The sequence below is a fragment of the Protomyctophum bolini genome, assembly GCF_963924005.1.
Source record: "Protomyctophum bolini genome assembly, chromosome: 13".
Taxonomy (NCBI): Eukaryota; Metazoa; Chordata; class Actinopteri; order Myctophiformes; family Myctophidae; genus Protomyctophum; species Protomyctophum bolini.
Window position 1 is genome coordinate 8,725,016 of NC_137874.1, and position 22,586 is coordinate 8,747,601.

The following is a 22,586-nucleotide window of genomic DNA, read 5'->3' on the forward strand; positions in this document are numbered from 1 at the left end:
TTGTACAATATAAATTGGGGTACCAGAGATAGAACTTAAATCGGGGGTCCGCAGCATAATGCGTGTTTCGGAATCACTGCTAGAGCCGTAAAAATCCTCCCTTATCGGGGTCACTGGCATATGTTTTCAAACGGGGGTCCGCGGCCTAATACATGTTGATTTGGGGGTCCTTGACACGACAAAGTTCGGAACGGGAACCACTGCTGTAGCAGACCATGTCGTTGATCCAGGCGACAACGCCTGCGTTCCTCGCTTCCCGTTTGAAAAGGCCCTCAGCGTGAGAAGAATTGGGACAGTTTGTGTACAGTGACACGCATGCGGTATATGTCTCACCGTCATGGCCTGAGTTGAGGAGGTGTTCTCCGAGGTCACAGCCAAACACCCTCTCACGGAGGATGCCCCTCTGCTTCAGCTTCTGTTTGGTGGGCCTCGACTTCATGAAGGTGCGCAGGAATGTGATCAGCTTCCCGTGCTTTTTAGACACTGTGGATTGGAAACACACGCATGATAGAAATGTTATAGCGATCGTCGTCTCAGATGTCCTGCATATTTGTTCATTTCCGATAAGAGTGTGTGGCCCAATGTTCCGTAACAGAGAGAACCTCTATCCTTGAGCTTGTAATGTAATGTTTGAAACCTCAGAGAATACCTCTATCCATGAGCTTGTAACGTATGAAACCTCCGAAAAGCTACTCAAGTTGGTGCCAGAGTGGATTTCAACCTCATTCTAATCAGTGTTGTTTTCGCCGACTAAAACTAAGACGAAAAATGTTCGTCGACTACCTTTTTCCACTGACGAAAACTAAACTATGATGACTAAAACTAAGACTAAATATACTGACGATTTCGTCAACAAATAAAAACTAGACTAAAATGGAAGGAAGGGACTAGTGGACAAGAGATCCACCATAAGTCACTTAATACTTGGTTGCATGCTGAAAATAGCAGATCTACAAGCTCACAACGTGTCGGCTGCGACGCGTTGTGACTCGTGCAGCTTATAGATCGGTCATTACGACGACATTTTGTTTGACTAAAATCAACTGTAGTTTTAGTCGACTAAAATCAACTGTAGTTTTAGTCGACTGAAATCTCATGGAATTTAGTCGACTAAACCTCGACTAACACTTTAACACATTCCAGGTGACTAAAATGTGACTAAAACTAAATGCTAACTTTTCAAAAGACTATGACTAAAACTAAAATCAAACTTTGCTGGCAAAAACAACAGTGATTCAAATGCAAACCCTTCCATTATATACGACCTCCCTGGCAACTGCAAAGGCATCTTCCTCATTCAATACCAACCAGACCCATTTGAAAACCAAAACCGCATAAATCAGATAATGTGTCTGGCTGAGAAAAGGTCCTATAAGCCTCTTAGGCAAGTTGTTTTCTCCATTTTGGAATGATGTGGAAAAGCAAAACTATTTCAGAAAGATTCATTCAAATTTAAAAATCTACTGAAAATGTATGATTTTTAAACTACTGGAGAGAAGCAGGAGATGTTTTCCAAAACAGCTTGATGTCACGTGATGTGGCCTATAGCTACCTTGCTCTGTAAGGAATCTATTAAAAATTACAAACTGAGGATTCTTCATCTCTGAAATTGTACATCTTCAATTCACTGTCATTGAACAAAAACAAAAAAAAACATAAACAATGATCATGTCGCAGACCGACATATTTCATTCATTTCCTGATTCATTGCGATGGGAATTTAGAGATGTTGGCTAATCAAAATGCACTGCAACATGCGCTTTTGTATTACCCTAAATTCATTAGATTATTGGAAAAAAGAAAGACTATTGCCCACGTATTCTTCTCCAAAACAGTCAATCCAACTGAGTACACCAACATTCCATGTGATGCCTCATTATGAATCTTCATTTTCTTTGTACTTTCAGACCATCTGTTGCACTCATTTATCCAGATATCTTCTGAATCGACAGTTTCCATCCCTCCTCTGGCCAAAGAATCTCATCTTTCTCCACAAATGTTCTCTATTCCTTATGGGAAATGACTCTTTGTAGATAGTTGGGGGGGCATGCATGGAGAAGTCAAAACAAAACTTCATATTCTTAACAGCTAAAAAAATATATATACAAATATTGAGTTCACACACTTCTGTTGATGTATTGTGTTAATTTATGTGTCGGTCTGAGAGTATTTTAACAGGTTCATTTTGTTACATTTGTTCACAAGTTAAATTAACACTCTGGATTTGACAATTTGCATACTTTACCACTGCGTTAAGTTAACAGGGGTGCAGACAGGAATATAAAGTAGGTCTCTCCAGGTCACTTTCTTTAACAAGTGGTTTGATACTGATAGTTGGATTAAAATATCGAAAAGATTTAAGTAGCAGGCTCCGTTCACCAACGTGAAAGTGGTGGGGAATAGCCAACATCTTTATGTCAACCAAGTGTACTGTAATGTGCATCAGACAGAGTAATATGGATTGGATTTCATTGCGTAAGACAAAAAGAAAACACATGTAGTATTTAATATGCCTCGTGTGAATACGTCTTTACACAAAATACTAAGCAATGCATGTCACATCACATTACATGCTGTCAATCAACAAAGACAAAAAACAGCCTCATGAGTTGTACAATGAATGAAGTATTACTCATTGTAAGCGCAGGGCCCCTCAAATCGGTTTCCGTTTTTCCCCTATGAGAAGCCCCTTGATTATCTTCATGATCTACTAGCCCTTTGTCAATCCAAACTATAATTATCAACAGCTTCTGGCAACAGCATCCAAACAATTTCTTTGTTGTAGTAATTACTTTGGAGTGGTTTAGGAACACCTTATTTATCTACAAATTAACCACTGACATATCCAACTGAAAGTGGTCAAGTCGATCACTTGTTGTCAGTCGTCACTATAGTATGGACTGAATTTCTGACGGTGCGGGACAAATAAAGACACATTTTATTGTCTCAATGGCGCGCGTGCACACACACACACACACACACACACACACACACACACACACACACACACACACACACACACACACACACACACACACACACACACACAACAATGTGTCCACAAAACAACTTTCATTTGGGAGTTTCTGTTGCGTCAGTTCCAGTTTGTTATGAGAGAATGGACGGACTGCAGCTAAATCCATTTTGAATCCAGAAGCTGCCCCCCCCCAGGACAGCAGCATTCACCAATAAGATTCATTGTTCCAAGTGTTCCAAGAGAACTGGAGCTTCACTTTGTTTTCCCCCTCTGGAGTGAATTCCTTTGTGCTTCCTTCCATTCCGTCGGACAGAAAGAAAGAAGGCTGAGGTTTTGTTTACCAAAATGTGCAGGTATCTATCTAAAGGCCCTTCCATATCATGTATAGGGGTCTGACTGCGCAAACTATATTGGATTACACTGACTTGTCACTTTTATTCAGGAACACAAATCAGCTCACAGTGGATGTAAATGGGGGCTGCTGTGCTGACAGCGAATACCAGTTTGTGAAGAGCTGACTCAGGGCTGTCGATCTGCTCAGCGTCAACGTGGACTACAGCCGGGAGGAGGCAGACTCTTATTGCTCTGCTTCGGAAATCCAAATGGCTTGTGTGGAATGGCATTGAAGAATGTGTTCTGACTTCAACCATTCACCAGGGTGAGACTGCATCATCTATACATCAGGAAGGGTTTGGAAATAAAAGAGTACTAATCGGACCAGGGATGTGATCACGATTTAGATTTTTATTTTATTTTTTAACCGATACGATAGATAACTTTCTGCAGATCTATAATAGCAGATCTACAAGCTCGTAGCGCGCCACCGAGTGGCGCGCTACGAGCTTGTAGGTCTGCTATTTTTGAAAAATCGAAGAACGACTGACATTTTTAGAATCTGATCTCAGGTCAGAATGGCTTAATCAGACCAGTGTGTGTCCAGTGGAAACCTCGTATGAATCTGATCTCAGGTCAGAATGGGTTAAAGAGATCCAAAAGCCTCTGTGTCCTTTGTCAGCATATAAAAACAAAGAACTGTAAGCATATGAAAATATATAAAATAAAGAATACATTTACCATACATTATCGGGCTATTAACCCATTTAGAGCTAAAAACACTCTTTCAATTCACCTTGAAAGAATATATATTCAAAGATTTGCGCCACATTCTTACGATTTTTCAAAAATAGCAGACCCACAAGCTCGTAGCGCGCCACTCGGTGGCGCGCTATGAGCTTGTAGATCTGCTATTTTTCAATAGCTAAATTATAACATAATGTATGTAACACCAAAAGGGGTTCCCGGCGCTCAAAATGGGTTAATAATGTTATTGAATTTATCGGGGACGATGACATAATGTCCGATATCGGGCCGATAATCATCTGGCTGATAATGATCTGTGCATCCCTATAATCGAACGGGTATAACGTTATTTCATACACACGTACAGTAGCTTTGCACGCTATTGCGAGAACGGGTCGTCTTGTTTCAAGGCTCTTCTGTCGGTGAAATGACAGCCATAATGTTCACAGATTAGCGAAAGAAGGGCCTATTGTCTCTAGCCTGGAATTTGTATGCTTATCAGAAGTCATAAAACTATAAATCAACCATAGGTCCTGTTTATGGGATGGATGACGCGCGGCATTGCAAAATGACCTCAAATGGGTTTGTTCGTCTTTGCTGTATAGGCAAAAGATTATACACATTTGAATATTCTTATTATGAAAATCTTAATTGTTCCTTGCTTCCAGTCCAGTCCCTATCATATTCCTCCCTCTTTAACAGACAGTGTCAGCCTGGGAAAACAAACAGGGCTGTGTGTAGGTCGAGTATGAGCTAGAGTGAGAAGAGGAGGATGAGAGACAGGCCCGTTCCACAGATTCAATGCAAATGGCTCATTTTTAAAGATGTGTGTTAATATTTTGAATTGCCCTCAACTTTCAAAGAGTGCACCACCGGGCTTCATTTAAGAAATAAAGAAAAGCAGATAGGAATAAAGTCCTACCAAGTGACTGAGTGATAACTGACCAATTTAAGCTTGATTATACTCTCTGTCATACGATGGCGTCGAATCGATCAATCGAAAATAGCAGTCTACTCTAGTCTACAGCAAGATCTACAAGCTTGTAGATCTGCTAATTTCAGCAAACACAATTGTATATAGTTATACTGTACATATTTCAACCAAAACACGTAGGCGTGAGCTATAAGCATCACAGAAGGGGCTCATCTCAGCAGAAGGCCTTCAGTAGTGGTGAACAGCGGTATAAGTACCTCTGTGTTGTGGGGCAAAAACTACATTAGCCATAAAACCGAGTGCCGCGCTACAAGCTTGTAGATCTGCTATTTATTTTCTTAATCGTGAAAATGCGGCGCAAATCTTTGAATATATATATTCTTTCAGAGCGAACGTTTTTAACTCAAATCTTTGCGTATGGGGAGGCCCCTGGAACAACATATTTTCAGATGGGGGTCGCCGGCCAAATACAGATAATTCTGGGGGTCCTTCACATGAAATAGTTTGAGAACCACTGACGTATAGAAACATCGTTTTTTTTCCAGAAAACTTTTAGGATTTAGAAGACTTTAGTTTAGACAGTACTTGGTTTAGACTACTAGTCATTGGTTAGACCGTTGGACCATGCAGTCATTAGTCCTACAACTACAACCTATCTCAAACCCTCACCCTAACCCTAACCTCCCACGGGGCAGCACACCTAAACCTAACCTTAACCCATGTCTAACCAATGACTAGTCTAAACTAAGTATGCTTAAGCGGGTTAATGGGAGGTCACCACTACTAGGGCTTATTAGCCAGGCTACACCACTACACCAGTACACTACTACTATGTTTACAAAAGCTCCTCTGCCAGTGGAACCAGGGTAAACACTGTTCAACACAATACATGTGTTAGGTTTAGCTGTCATAACTACCTCTCGTTGGCATCTGTAGAGGTGCCAATTAGTGTATACTTAGCGTATAGTAGACAACAGAACAGTGTCTCCCCTGCTAAATGTCATCATTATGGGTGACAGTGGTCCTTGTTAAGTCAACAGAGCACAAGTGGTGTGGTTGTAGTACCAGGAGAAAAATGGCTTATTGTTCCAATCTTTGATTGCCCTCCTCTAAACACATCTGCAAGTGAGGGAAGCGAGGACAAAAGCAACTGGGCTACGTCAGTTTGCTGTGCGTGTGTGTGTGTGTGTGTGTGTGTGTGTGTGTGTGTGTGTGTGTGTGTGTGTGTGTGTGTGTGGCCGCACCAGTGTTGATTTCGTCGACTAAAACTAGGACGAAAATTGTCCATTGACTACATTTATTTACTGAGAAAAACTAAATACACTTGGTTGCATGCTGAAAATAGCCAATCTACTACGCATCACGCCGCGACGCGCTGTGAGCTTGTAGATCGGCTATTTTCAGCAAGTGTAAAATCAGTCATTGCGACGGCATCAAGGCCCGCCAAAATACATTTTAGTCGACTAAATCAACTTAGTCGACTAAAATCTTGTGGTATTTAAGTCGACTAAAACTAGACTAACACTAAAACATTCCAGGTGACTAAAATGTGACTAAAACTAAATGAAAGCTATTCAAAGAGACTATGACTAAGATCAAAATGTGCTGCCAAAATCAACACTGGGCCGCACCTAATAATGACTACGGCAGGAAGACACGTCACAATGTCTTTGTCCAGTTCACACATTCGTACTAATGTCAGTCCTGATCACATTAATCAAGACAGGACAAACCTTAGATGTCAAACTGATTACAAATCAAACATCACGAAAGAAAAGACAAGGATGTAAAATAGAATGGTATACAACAACTGTCTCAGTCTTGCCAAATCCGTCTGTCATCATCATAGCCCTATATATTAAAAAAAAAGGTTTTTTATGATGTGCATCATATACTGTAATGTATGAGGAGCATAATGTTTTCATGCATGACAACATGAGACATATAACCTTATCAGAGCCGCACTCACTAATCAAATAATTTCCAAGCTGACTAGAAGTGGGGTAATGTTAAAAAGTAATCAGTAACTGTTTATTTTCAACTCTGTAATGAGTAACTTTCATATATAGCAGTAATGTGTAATCAGCCTCTGGCCTAGTCTACCATTACCCCCTCCCCCCCCCCCCCCCCCCATCTATGCTCTGTACTGTCTGTGAGGAAAGCAGAGGGCAGGGGGCGTGGCTTGGTGAAAGCGACAACAAATGAATGAGGACAGAAAATACAAAAGCTTGAATTGCACCCGAACTATTGTTGTTGTGTTTAACAACGAACGTCAACACACACACGCACACACACACACACACACACTACAGTTACAGGTACAGTTAACTCAAGGAAGGCTATCACTCACTCACACCATTCAGGGTTGCCATAGCACCCTATTGCACCCTATTTGTGTAAACAAGTGTAAATGCTTTATGGTGTCGTCCACAACTTTATAAGACAGTTAACAGTTTTTGTATGGAGTTGTGCTTGAAATGTACTGTAACTCTCCAATATGTTGATAAATACTTCAATCAATCAAAACAAAGCTGGTGGTTTAAACTAACAATGCAATCGATCCTCTGCGTCACAATAAATCATAAATCAATAGCCCTAATGCATAGATTAAACTGAACTCAATTCAATATAACATGATTCTCTTTTGATAGTAAAATGATAGCCTACAGTTATATTTGGCCAAAACAGTTTCTTACTTTTTCCATACTTGTAATTGTCATAGTATAGCCTACTGTGCGCAGATCTTAATCTAAATAGTATTTTCATATTCCTCGAGATCTTTGCATTATGTGGTCAACATTTCAACATGTTTTTGTAGAAAGATGCAGGCAGGCAAAGAAAACATAGCCTGGGCTTAAACTTTTTTTTTCCAAACGCATTTCCTTACCTTCGGCCCATGATAACGTTGAAGCTAAAATGATTCGAATTAATACATCCAAAGTGAACTAATTATCGTGTCAATAAGGTCCGGTCTGTCTCTATAACCATGAGAATAGAGCGCCGAAACTTCCGAGTCGAGAATCGCCGATGATATTGGAAGATAGAAAGTGAACGTTCGTTCAGAGAGAGAGAGAGAGAGATTGAAAGATCTTTCCTCTTTGCCTTGTCAGCTATTAAACAACTCCCTCTTCTTCCCGACTAGAGTCCAGACCAGCATGCATCTCTATCACACACAGTGGAAAATGAATGCAGCCCCGCCGCGCCTCTCTGTGCTCTGACTGGCTGTCTGTCTCTCTGACCACACTGGCTCTGCCTCTATTAACTAAAAAGCCTTTGCGCATCGATTCGTGTCTCTCTCTCGCACTGAAAATCTGCAGATCTACAACAAGCTCATAAAGCGTCGTATCGCAACACGTTGTGAACTTTGCAGATCGTCTATTTTCGACGTGAGACGTACGGCGCGCAACTACAATAAATCAGGCGTATAGCCTAATAGGCATGCATGGCTTCTGCAAAGAAGCGAGCCGCGAGCTGAAGGAAGCTCTCTCATTTATTAGGTGAGGTCTGCATCCAGTCTATAATGGGTCTGATGCTATAGTAAAGTGTGGACTGGGGTCTGACGTCTTGTCTGGACTCTGGGCAGCTAATCTCCTAGTGTACCCACTACTACCCAGTCTGGCGGGCATGGATGGAAGGCCCTGGTGATACGAGGTTGCTGGGCATATCAGCGACACATTTCTTGTGCACAGACGACCAGGCCAGAGACCAAATAAGTAGGCTTCGCTTCGCACGCGTGTGGACGGCTGCATGCACGCACAGCAGGTGCGTGCAGGTATAGATGACTGACGTATAAAAACGGGCACACCATAGCCAGACCCCATCTGGTTTCACTGAAAGTAGCCTACATTTGGCATTTCTGTTGTGGAGCTTTTGACAGGACAAGCTTGAGTGATCGTGTGACTGATGATAAAAGGTGAATATTAATATACCATCATTTATACAGTACAATGATAACTTTGAACTTGAATGTATATTATGATATCCATTTGGCTTGCTTTGAGCAGAGTAATGCCATTGAGCTTTCATTTTAAGATGTAGGTCTAATTCATTTTAAGCTTAAAATAAAATAAAATAAAAAAGGATGGTATAAAAAAAGTGCCGCATAATTCTTCAAGAATTATGGTAAGTTAGGGAGCGGCCATGAGAGACTTTACCAACCATAATAATAATTATTATTTTAAGATATTCTTTTGCCTTTTTCTGGTTGAAAGTAGTCCGACAGGAAATGGGGAGAGTAGTAATGGGGGGAGCGGGCCGACCAACCGGGAACCCCTTTTGGTGTTTTAAGCATTATATGTTATGCTTTAGCTGTTGAAAAATAGCAGATCTATAGCTCATATAGCGCCTGACATCTTTGAATATATATTGTTACAGAGAGACTTTTTATTTCAAATCTTTGCTACACTGGGAGGGTCCCTGGATATTTTCAGATGGGGGTCGGCGGCCAATGTCATATATATTTGGGGGTCCTCCATGTTTGCGAGCCACTGACATATAGAAACATGGGTTTTTCAGAAAACTGTCAGGATTTATAGGCTTTTTTAATATTTCGACGTCAGGTCTAAATGGGTTAAACTCTATTATACCGTAGTCTACTTAGTGAGCCAGGGTCCCCCACAGTCTCTGCTCTAGGCATGGTCTGTTCCTTTTTTTTCTTTGCATCTACATAGAACTTTAACTGTGATCTGGAATGATTCATTTAGAAATGGGAAGGATGTTGGATATGTCTGGAAATGGCTCAACTGCAACTCAAATGTTATGAAAAGAGTGGAATGCTTCTTTTTTGTTGGTGTCTGCTGCTGTCTTCTATTTCGATACCTGTCATTTTTAGACGCAATGACGCATGGTTCTCTAATCTAAGTTCCACGCTTCTTCAGTTACGCATGAAGTTAAAACTGTATATAGCCATCAAATTAGGTCTAAATGAGGTCTGGATCTAAATGTACTGTAGTGTACTGTGGGCTCAAAACCCTACGTTTGTGAAATGGTAAATATGTTTTACTGCGATTCCTTTAAAAAAGAAAAAAAAGGTCCTCTCTCAGTGTAGTGCGTCGAAGAACGCAGGACATTTGCATCACTGGTGGTATATTAAAATACAAAGCAGATTGAAAATTAAATGGATTTAAGTCCCACTAAACCCTTTTGGGGTGTTTGTGTCAAGTGTGCGTTATTAATAGTAATTGGACACCATTGCAATACTGCCATACCAGCGACGATAGTGAGTGACATCTTACAACTTCAACACATAGTTCATAGCTCGTCGTAGTGGATAGGGACTCCTGACTTTGTCTATTACTTACTAATCGTTCTTATTCTTGTATACTTTTGATTGCTAATTTGCACCGTTTTTTTAATCATGTGACACACTTATGAGACTATATACCTTGTGAATATTTATACCTTGTGAATACTCTTTGGTATTTATTTTTTATATTCATACACTTCTCTTGATCGCTAAATTGCATTCTACATATGTATTACAGTATGCCTATTATGGAGACGGCTTATGCCTGGGGGTTGTCTGTCTCTCTGCAATGTCTGTACAATGCTGCTATCTGTGTATCGTGTTTTTTTTTAAACGTTGATGTACTGCTGCACTTTGCCCAAGACAAATCCCCCCCCCCCCCCCCCCCCCCCCCCCCCGTGGGACAATAAAGTATATCGCATCTCAATTCACTCTGCATAATGTATCATCATTACACTAAAGGCAAAGTGTACATACTAATTGGCATTGTGTTGTAACAAGTCCTACAACAGTACATACTGCAAGTGTTCACAACGGGGGGGGGAGTCAACCATGGTGAATGCACATAAACAAAAGTATAGCCCTGTCTGCTTCAAAAGAGAGAGAAATTGTCATTTCCAACCACAATCTCATCTCATGTTGCACTCTGTGGAGAGTATACCGACTTCACACGAGTTCCTCCCTGCAGTGCCTTTATATCACATAGTTTCACAGCCCAGACCATATGCACCAGGAAATTGTCTTAAGCACCCGAGGGACAGGAGGGACAAATCTCTCTTCTCTCCTGCACACATAACCAGCTGTCTTGGCTCATATACGCTCACAGCTGTCCAAATCACTTATCCCCCCCCCCAGACATTGACCGAAGGTCCGGGCTTTGGTTTGGTTTGGAGGGAAGGGATGGAAAGAGGTGGACACACACACAGTCACACACAACATGTGGGACACCTGGCAGGTCCGTCTCACAGGGGCCAGCTGGAGAAGCAATGACCAGCACTCTCATCCCATTCTGACCTGAGATCAGATTCTAGAAATGTCTTCTACGTCCTACGAGAGTTTTCTGAAAAAGCTATGTTTCTATGTCAGTCGCTCTTCGATTTCTCAAAAATAGCAGACCTACAAGCTCGTAGCGCGCCACTCGGTGGCGCGCTATGAGCTTGTAGGTCTGCTATTTTTCAAAAGCTAAAGCGTACCATAATGCTAACACCAGAAGGGGTTCCCGCCTAAAGTGGGTTATTGATAGATGTAGACTCCATCCATCACACCGGCTTACGTCCATCCATCACACTGACTTAAATTAACACGTTTACTCTGTACTATAGTACAGTATAGACTGACATGACCATTACATGCTAGCAGTGTTGTTTTTGTCGACTAAAACTCAAGACGGAAAATGTTCCTCGCCTATACCTTTTTTCACTGACAGAAACTAAATGGAAACTAAATGAAAGCTAAAGCTATGATGACTAAAACTAAGACTAAATGTACTGACAATTTCGCCAACAGCTAAAAACTAGACTAAAATGTTAGGAAGGGAATAGTGGACCAGTATAATTTTACACATGGTTGCATGCTGAAAATAGCAGATCTACAAGCTCACAACACGTCGCAGAGCTTGTAGATCGGCTAAGTGTAAAATCAGTCATTACGACGGCATCAAGGCCCGCCAAAATACATTTTAGTCGGCTAAATCTACAGTTGATTTAGTTTTTATTTTGGCGGGCCTTGATGCCGTAAAATCTTATGACATTTAGTCGACTAAAACTAGACTAACACAACAACATTCCGGGTGACTAAAATGTGACTAAAACTAAATGAAAACGATTCAGGAGACAAAATTTTGCTGCCAAAAACAACACTGCATGCTAGTAGTACAGAAGAACCGTAATCTCATATGCACCTCGTCCTGCAACTATAGTCCATTTATATCGCAGATGGACTTGCCATAATATGGAATGAATGGACAGACCAAAGCATTTAAAAACACACATGGGTTCTGCATCTGCAGTCTTTTTTTTTAAATTGAATTGCAGCATATTATGAACAATTCCCATAACAGCAAGTTGTGACTATACTGTACACTGGACTGGATCCAGTCCAGCAACTCATTTAAGGTTGCGGGTGTGTGTGTGTGTGTGTGTGTGTGTGTGTGTGTGTGTGTGCGCGCGCGTGCGTGTGGTTGTGTGTGACTGTGTGTGTGTGTGTGTGTGTGGTGCATGCTCCCAATACTGAAAAGCATGAATATTACCGTTACCGGTATGTCACATTACACAAAACGCGATAGCCTATACTGATTACAGGTTTTGAACTAAAATGGAATGTGTATACTATACATTTTATTTGCATTTCACATGCACAGTCGTCAGGTGCATACAAAAGAGTCAAATTGCCAGTAGCTGAGATTCCGTTAGCTCCAAACAAGTTTAATAGTTTTTATTACTGACAATGTCCATTTCAGGCTTTTACTATCGAACATAGTATTTAAAAGAATGTGTCATATTATTGGATTCTATGCTGTAAATAAGGCTGTGATGTTTTCAAGGTTTGCAATGTTTAGCACGTTTGGTTTTGTCCATGTGTGTTGGTATGTTGTTTTTGGCAGCAGATTTTGATTTTAGTTTTAGTCCTACTAGTCTCTTGAATAGTTTTCACTTAGTTTAGTCACATTTTAGTCACCTGGAATGTTTTAGTGTTTAGTCTAGTTTTAGTCGACTAAATATCATAAGATTTTAGCCCCCAGAAGCAAATATTTGAGTTAAAAGCGTTCGCTCTGAAAGAATATACATTCAAAGATTTGCACGACATTTTCACGCCTTTTTCAAAAATAGCAGACCTACAAGCTCGTAGCGCGGCATAGCACTATGAGCTTGTAGATCTGCTAAACAAGCATAACATAATGCTTAAAACACCAAAAGGGGTTCCCGTCCCCAAAACGGGTTAACAAGGGGAAAGAGAGTGGCTGCCACACACACCCAGATAGATGATAACAGGATGTGAACATTTGAACAGTTATTATTATTATATTTTTGCCAATTTAAATTTTTAACCTTATTATTCTTTTCCCATTATGTGTTCCCACAGGCTGGGTCTGGTTCATGGGCCTGTGGTTCGACACCCCTATAGTGATTTAGCCAGTGCGAGCATTTCTTTTTCTCTCTCTTTTTTTTAAAAACCTGCTGGGGGTTCCCTTCCCCTGCAGGAATGTATGCTTTCAGTCACCATGGAGAGGGCAGACACTCATTCTTACTGTTGCAGCACAAAGCTTAACTCTCAATGCAGGGGTTTACAGCCCCTCTCATTGTAAAAGGATTAACCCATTCTGAACGAGAACCCCTTTTCGGTGTTTTAAAATTTAAAGCATTATGTTTGTGCTTTAAGCTGTTGAAAAAATTGCAGATCTACAAGCTCGCATAGGTCGGCTGTTTTCTTTTTAAAACATCGTGAAACTGTGGCGCAAATCTTTATATATATTCTTTCAGAGTGAATGTTTTTTTTATCTCATAGCTCGTCAGCGGGCAATTTCATATATTCGTGGGGGTCCTTGACGTGAAATAGTTTGAGAACCACTGACATAGAAACATGGGGTTTTTCAGAAAACTGTCAGGATTTAGAAGACATTTGTAGAATCGTCCTCAGGTCTAAATGGAACCCATATTGCGCAGGAACCCTTTTTGGTGTTACATACATTATGTTATAATTTAGCTATTGAAAAATAGCATATCTACAAGCTCATTCGTATAGGTCTGCTATTTTTGAAAAATCGTTAAAATGTGCTTCAGAACTTTCCGAAAATTGCCATGATTTCAACGTCAGGCCTAAATGGGTTAAATAAATCAAGGCCAGTCTAGACCCAGCACCACGGTGCCCCGCCTGCCATGGCCTTTCAACTTCAAACCAAACAGAAACACACACACATACAGCTGCATGCTATGGGCAACACTCCGCAGCCTTGAGAAATGCTGTCGTAACCTTTGCCGCCTAGCTCCCCATCTCCCCGAAAGTAATTTACATGCATTTTGAGATAAGAGGGCTCCTCCGTCTCACGCCAGGAGCCCCATGCATCTCCTTCATTTTGGGATTGAAGTATTTGTGTAAGAGGCGTTCCCCCCGTGAGAAAATGCTATGTTGTGCATTACAACCTGTGTGGTTTGAGCGTTACGCAACTTAAACCAAATCCGTGTGCCAGGTGCCATTCCCTTTATTAAGAGATCTATTATTCATAATCCATTATGCCCTGGATCTTGCCTTATGGAAGAGCAACGCATGCTGCCTTGGAATACATTTATATTAGATACAGAGGGTTGTTTTGTGTGTCCAGTATCTGACTATCTGCCATCCACTCCGCGGCCAACACAGCCAAGTCGTGCTGCTCCATAGCGGATGAAGAATGGCACACGATGGAGCCCCATTATAGACTATATACGGTAAAGAAGAGAGAATGAACAGGATGGCTGTCATGCCTATGATTCAGAACATGCGAAACACAGCAGCAAATTGATAACAAGAGGGACGGTTGTTATGAAGTGTAGTGAAGCGAAACTAAAGGGTAAAGTTGTAAACTATTTTGCAGCGTGCGTACACACACACACTCAGAAAGGAGAGTTTATTATGACCAATTTAGTACAAGAAAAACTCCACGGCTTCACCTGCATTTGAAGAATATATACGCTAATATATTGAATTGCATTAAGCAGGGTATTAAAGGCACACACAGTTAAAACAGCAAAAACTAGTCAACCAGTACCAACAAGGTCGACTAGTGGATTTACTAGTCGACTAGTTGAATAATAATAACTAATTGCTTAATGCCCTAACGGGTGCAATTTTTTATTATTATCTAAAGTGTTGTCAGTCAGTCAGTCACACAGCATTAAGAGTGCTGTAAGAGGTCGTAGAGTTAGTTTTGGTGTCGGTGGCAGCAGTGCCGCAAAACGTAGGAAGTCTTTAAAAAAAAACATGATCTACCTGAGTTTACGCCGTAGTGGTTTAGCGGGCCTGGCACCCATGCATTGTCTGGCTTTATGCTCTCCATCTCCAAGTCTGCATGCAGCCAGGTGAACCCATGGATGGATGGATGGATGGATGGATGGAGGGATGGATGGATGCGGACGGACGGACCCATGGCACGCATGCACGGAGGATTGGCAGAGGGAGAGAAGTCCTTCAAGTTAGACAACATAATCAGCTGTGCATTTTTGTACTGCGCCTCGCAAGGCGTTTTGCATTCTAGGACCCCCCCCCACCCCCTACCTATAGTGTCATCAATGTTGTTAGGAAAACAGATGTATGGCACAAGTATGCATGTACCTGTATGTATGTATTCTTTACCTTTATTTGTAGTCGTTACGTCCCCACAAAAGAGGTCCAGGTGTTATTTTGTGCAAAATGTGCATTATTGGCTATTTCCCCTGCCATAAGCCCTCAATGAATTGAATTGAATGCATTTAATTGTATGGGGCATTGGGGTGTTAATTCGCTTATTTCAATCGCTCAAAAATCTATGTAAATAGTATCACAAGCGGCACACTTTACTACTTATTTCGATGGAAATAAGCTAATTGGCACAAAAACCCAATCCCCATTGAGGGCTTATATTAAGGGAAATAGCCAATAATGCACTTTTGCACAAAATAACACCTGGACCTCTTTGGTGGGGACGTAACGACTACAAATAAAGGTAAGAAAGCCTTCTAGCATGGAATTCTCCTATAAGGGCTATCAATATTTGACATGGTAGCATCAATGCTCCGCAAATAATCATTGTAAAAGTAGCAAAAGCAGGATAAAAATCATGTGCCAGAAAGCTGAAGAACTCAATTCCATACACATGCAAAGATGTATTAGCGTGTTTATGGCTGAGTGTGTGCTAAAACAGTGTTGTTTTCGTCCTCTAAAACTATGACGAAGAATGTTCGCCGACTACCTTTTTTCACTGACGAAAACTAAATGAAAAGTAAGCTATGATGACCAAATATACTGTCGATTTTGTCAACAAATAAAAACTAGACTAAAATGTTAGGAAGGGACTATAGTGGACAAGAGATCTAGTAAAAGACGCAAGTCATTTTACACTTGGCCGCATGCTGAAAATCGCCGATCTACAAGCTCGCGTTGTGAGCTTGTAGATCGGCGATTTTCAGCAAGTGTAAATCGGCCATTACGACGGCATCAAGACCCGCCAAAATACATTTTAGTCGACTGAATCACCTGTAGATTAGACTATAGACTAACACTAAAACATTCCGGGTGAATTCCTAAAATGTGACTAAAACGCACGGAAAACTATTCAAGGAGACTACGACTAAAACGAAAACAAAAACAACACTGTTGCTACAGAGGTGGGGGGGGGGGGGGTGTCAGTGAGTGAGTGAGGGGGGGGGGGGATGCAATGTTGTATAATATACCAGCACGCACAGGGTGGGAAGAGACTCCAGGAAGCAGGCTGCAGACCCGAGCAGGGCGATGCTGCTGAGGCACACAGACAGCATCAGGAGGGGGTGAGTAGTCATCACAAGCAGAACAAAGCAAAAATAAACTAAAGCTAAACGAAAACAAAAACCCATCTCATCTTAATACGATTCAGGTGAAAGGGACGAGGACAGCGTCAACGGTGCATAGTATAGTGCCACTGGGGGGAAGAGTAACGCAATGGAAAACACGTTCTCATATTGTAACCGACACACACCACAGATCCAGGGGTCAGTTCTGCCTTAAGCCCAAACCGTAACCAAATGGGTCAGGTCCGGGACGAGACGGGTTTTTAAAACCCATTTTAGAGGGACGATTCTAAAAAAATGTCTTCTAAATCCTGACAAGCTTTCTGAAAAGCCCTGTGTTTCTGCTGTGTCAGTGGTTCTCAAACATTTTCATGTCAAGGACCCCCAAAACTATTGTGAAGCAAAGATTTGAGTTAAAATCATTCGCTCTGAAATAATATATATTATTGTAAGGATATGTATTATAGTCAGTTTGGTATTCATTGTTTGCCAAACTGTCATGTCGGTCTATTGTCATTGTTTATGTAAACTGTCAAAGTGTCCATATCGGCTGGGCTTCTTTGGAAGCATGACACTTAATTAAAGAATCAATCAATCCATCCATCATATATTCGAAGATTTGCGCCACTATGAGCTTGTAGATTTAGCCATTTTCCAATAGCTAAAGTGTAACATATAATGTTACACTTATAATATGGCTTGTGTATTCCCTGAAGAAGGCCGAAAGGCCGAAACGTTGGTTACTAATAAACATACAGCATCGTAGCTACGAGTGTGCGGCCTTTTCTCTTTCTTAACATATAATGTTTCAAATTAAAAGCGGTTTTGTCCCAAGGAATCCCTATAGTGGTGTGTGGGGTTTGGACTTCAGGGTCGGGGTATAGTACAGTATTAGTCATTCTGCGTGTGTTGTCCTCAGCCATGCTAATGTAAGTATAACCATACCAAAACAAACGCATAAATGCACATTTAACAAAATAGGGAAACAAAAATGAACTAAATTAATAATGCAAGCCATACATAGCCCCCAAAAAGCGGATTAAATGAAGTCTAAGAGAGCGATGGAAGTGTCGCAGACAGTACTCAATGGCACAACATGCTACGTAGATCTGTTCACGACACATACCCTGTGAAAGGCCTAAAATGTTTCAAATAACACGAACGTCCAAACAGCATTATGCTGTCGGGAGGAAACCTCATAACTCCATTTTTGAGGTTTTAGATATTTCTTTGTGCATATATCAGTGCTATTGAACACTCCGTGTGTCGTTTCGAAAATATTGAACCAATGGAAAGTGGTGAAAAGTGCTTTGGACAAAAACCTCTCAACTCCATTGGACCCTCAAAATGTCTGCTAAAGCAACTAACTCCACCACCTCTCTCCCTCTCATGGAAGCAATTGACAATATATAAAGTCACAACACCAACTTTGATGAGGCTGTATTGCTTTGTTTGGTGTTTTCTTTATTTCCTGAAAAATGAACATTTTGTAGTTCTGAGGTTCCCTCCCGACAGCAAACGATATGAAACCCCCGCCGCCTTTAAGGATAGCCATCCCCATAATAATTGTGACTCCTGTGGGGCTGAGCTGTTGTTGCTGCTGTGTCATCACTTCTCCAGCTCCTTCCCTCCCACAGGCTTTTCCATGGTTTGGGATCATACCACCACCACTACTACTCGCCCCCGCCCAAACCCCAAGCCACATGAACGGCTCTGACAGTGAAAGTGAGTCACATGTATACGCACGGCTGAAATCAATCTTTGGAATTGGAACGTCATGACGTGGTACTATACTGATAATGATAGATGATATCATGGCCTGCGCTCAAACGAGCCCGTCATCGCAGGCATGACATGAAGCTGTTCTTTTCATTGGCTGCCCCCCACTGGCTGTATCATCCATATAAGGTGGCGAGGGCCAAAGTTCATTCTGTATCGCTGCCACAACAAGGCATAATATAATGCTGGCACCGTAACGCTTATTGTGATGATTATTCGCTCATCTTTTATTGTGTTCTCGGGGGTTTGTTGTTTGTTGCTTACATTGGCAACGGGCATGGCATACAGTACGTATTTGCTGTGGATTAGCACTGTACTGAGTTATGTAGTACAGTGCGATTAACCAGCCATTTAAGACAACAACGTGTTGGAATTACAGCAAGGGCTTTCCTTTCGCCGCTAACGAGCATGTAAAGCTGAATTCTCACTAATTCCCCCCCCCGTTTATGGCACTATACGCATCATACATTTACACTTCATTATGGTCTTAGGTTTAGGTAAACATAACTGCGGTACTTCTTCAAATGATGCAGAACAGGAATTCTGGACTATAGCAATGGTGTCAGCTGGGGACACATCAGCCTTGATGACACACGTCCCGCATGCCACAGAATACACACCCACGCACGCACTGTTTATTTAAAACCGGGGAATACCCCCCACGTCAGTCATTGACAGACAAGTCCAATACAGCAAAGCATTTCCGTGAAACAAACATCCTATAATAATGAATTAGTATCAAAGAAGGAATAAAACAGTACCTGGTTTTGGCACCGAGTTGGTAACGGACTGCGGCACCTTATCGTTTATCAGCTCCACACACTCACTGGGAAAGAAGCCAACCTGGGGAGAGAGACAGAGAGAGAGAGAGAGAGAGAGAGAGAGAGAGAGAGAGAGAGAGAGAGAGAGAGAGACAGAGAGAGAGAGAGAGAGAGAGAGAGAGAGAGAGAGAGGGAGAGAGAGAGAGAGAGAGAGACAGAGAGAGAGAGAGAGAGAGAGAGAGAGAGAGAGAGAGAGAGAGAGAGAGAGAGAGAGAGAGAGAGAGAGAGATGAAAGACAATCACTGTTAGATACTAAAACAGACGGAATCACTAAGCAGCGTTTTGCCACATTCCATTACCTATAACTTAACGGTTGTGATAATGTAATAATGATAATACTGTGATGTGTAACTTAAAGTGCATTAAACGTCTATAATCGCTAGTTGCTTCCCTGACTAGAGGATTCTATCTGACATCTTTGATGGAGCTTAATTCAACAAAAACAATATACAGAAATGCACAATACAACACTTTTAAAAAGACTAGCATGCCGTCATCTTCTGAAAATAGCATTGTTTCCCCCTCACGTTGTTTCATAAATATAATATATTCTACATTTGGTTCTGTTCATTTATTTGTTCGAACTTGTTCGAATAATGATGGCCATTATTTTAGGAAGGTGACGTGACATAAGTGTTGAACATCTTCTTTACGAGGGCAGCTTTTGTCCCCCCACACGTCTCCTATTTGCCATTGACAATGGAAGGAGAAATTAGGTCATATGTCCCTCAAATATGACGTAAATGTGTGACACGTTCTCCGGGTCTGATATGGACGTAAGTTGAAGCCAATCAGTCTTTGAATTGTAAATCGCCATCTTTCAAGATCTGTTTGGGCCCAGCTGGCTATTGGCTGGCCCAGACAACGAGGCGGGACTTCGCCCCGTCTTCTTCGTTGGTTTTTATTTTGACTCGAACGGGGGGGTGGCTCCCGATCATAGACTGTAAGGGTAGCCACGCCCCTCAGAACATACGCAACTTTATGGTCATTCTTTTTATAAATGGGACCATTTACTTTTCCAAAAAGAATATTATGACATGAGAAATGAGACTTTAAACTAGTGACTGGAAGCAGAAAGTATTCATGACCATGTTTATTAAGGTAATACAGTCTAGGTGAAGTTGGGCCCAAATACATGGGCCTCTATGGAGCTTTATGGGGTTTTTTGGGCCCTGGTGTGGACGAGCAAATCGGCTAACCAATCACAAAAAAAATCTGGTGCATTCTACATTACACAGACATATTCATGCTGCTGTCTGCTTTCCTCGTGGTCACTGGCAGGTCACTCCTGGCAGCACTGACAAACTGCCCCCCCTATGGACAGAGCAAAGCACTGCGGTTGCTTTGTCTGGCTCAGCAATCCAATATACAGGTTGTGTTAATCACCCTAGTAGATATATAGACAATATCTATATATAGTAGACAAATATCCAAAATAACCAATGTACGAACTCACAGATGTTGTCTGCTATTAGTTTTTTTTTGGGGGGGGGGATTAAAATACTTCAGTGCACTGTGCAAGGAATAAATGCATTCGCCATGTATATCCGAAGGAAGTCTGATCCAATCACTTTCAGATTTCTCCAGTTTAATCCTGAGTTTAAGTTTTGTAGTGTTCAAGATCTGATTTTAGGCATGTTTAAGCCTCCAGGAAAATCCCTGTTGAGGTTCTTAATCCACTGTTTTTCATTAAAACGTCTTTGTCCTACTGTCCAGTTAGGATTGTGTTGAAGTCCAGCGCATTTTAGAGCTTCAATGCCGTGAGCCATGAAATGTTGCACCAATCTTGCGGTTGTCTTTTTGCCATTGTTAATATTGTATCTGTGTCGTCCCAGCCTAGTACCTATTGTTTTACCTGTCTCTCCGACATATTGTAAACCACATTTTTCACATGTGATTAAATAAAGGCAGTTGCTGGTTCTGGCTGTTATTTGTTGTTTGTGGGGGGGGGGGGGGGGGGGGGAAGAAATCTCTTCAGTCATCAGTGCCACTTACCCAGTAGGCAGGGTTGGCAAAAGGGCCTTTCTGTGTGGAGTTTGCATGTTCTCCCCGTGTCCCCTATAGGGTAGGTACCCTTACAAAACAATATGCAGTAATCCTGTCTTTACACTGCTTCCCCCTGGCCAGCCGGGGCACCTGATGGAAGGGAAAGGAACTGGTCGGAATAACGTGTTCCTTCCACGTCCAACCGTGGAAACTCCCTTCATTGGCAGAGGGAGTGTAGCAACCATGTTTACACTAGACAATTGACACTGGGTGAAAAAAATGGCTTACAAAAATGTGGGATAAAAAAAATTATAGAAAAAAATGGACAGCAAAGTGGTGGATAAGTTATTCTCCTCACACAAAAGACTGCCCTGGGTGTGATTCTCAAAAGGAATGTGTTCTAACCATAAGATCTTGTATTTTTACAAGGGGTTCTATAAAAACCTCATGTTTCTATGTCAGTCGTTCTCAAACACCTTCATGTCAAGGACCCCCAAAAATATATGTATATGGCCGCCGACCCCCTTCTATGTGAACATGTTGTTCCAGGGACCCACCAGAAGCAAAGCTTTGAGGTGAAAATGTTCGCTGTGAAAGGTGTACGCCACATTTTGACGGTTTTTCAAAAATAGCAGCTCGGTGCCGCGCTATGAGCTTGTACATCTGCTATTTTTCAATAGCTAAAGTATAACATAATGCTTAAAACACCAAAAGGGGTTTCCCGCCCCAGAATGGGCTAAGTCGAGGCTCCACAAGTGTAAAATACGGCAGACCTTTGAAACGAAACGGTTCGTATTTACATAACGACGCGTCACTCCTCGGTCCGGGCATCGCTGCAGACGGCGAGCCCTGCCAGCTATACAGCCTGAATGGGAGAGCTTGTCCTCGAGGGCAGAGAGCCAAAACACACAAGACAAGATGGAGAGATGGAAGGACGCAAGTAGGTCGGCCCCGTGACCCTCTGGAGAGCCCCACTGGGGTCACCGCAGAGGACAGAGGAAGTTCACTCAGTCCTGCAGGCACAACACTATAGCCTTTGTTCCTGTATTAGAAAACTCTGGACTTAAATCAGGAATTCCCCAAAACACGGGCTTGTCTCATGACTGAGAATGCACTGTCTGGGGTTTAGAGAAAGAATGCATGTCACTTCCTCATCAGACGCAGAAACAATGTAAGATGTAACAGAAAGTAAGGTGTAAATGTAATTTCTTTTATACTTAAAAGAGAGGCTGTGAATTTTAAAACAAATTGTCATATTGTCTTGCGT

At 41.7% G+C, this 22,586-nt stretch overlaps 1 protein-coding gene across 4 annotated transcripts in view; it reads right to left on the reverse strand.

The window, feature by feature from the left end:
- arhgap32b (Rho GTPase activating protein 32b) overlaps nucleotides 1-22,586 on the reverse strand; it is a 72,448-nt gene that overhangs the window by 27,915 nt on the left and 21,947 nt on the right. Inside the window, exons 7-10 of one of the 4 annotated variants that reach the window (XM_080780773.1) lie at nucleotides 19,274-19,355; nucleotides 16,651-16,701; nucleotides 15,202-15,276; nucleotides 334-483 (exon numbers count right to left, since the gene is read on the reverse strand). In XM_080780773.1, the coding sequence (XP_080636899.1) occupies nucleotides 334-483; nucleotides 15,202-15,276; nucleotides 16,651-16,701; nucleotides 19,274-19,355 (358 nt within the window). Of the gene's footprint in view, nucleotides 1-333; nucleotides 484-7,878; nucleotides 8,029-15,201; nucleotides 15,277-16,650; nucleotides 16,705-19,273; nucleotides 19,356-22,586 lie in introns of those variants that run through there. The other 3 variants (XM_080780772.1, XM_080780771.1, XM_080780774.1) reach the window with 3 other exon arrangements.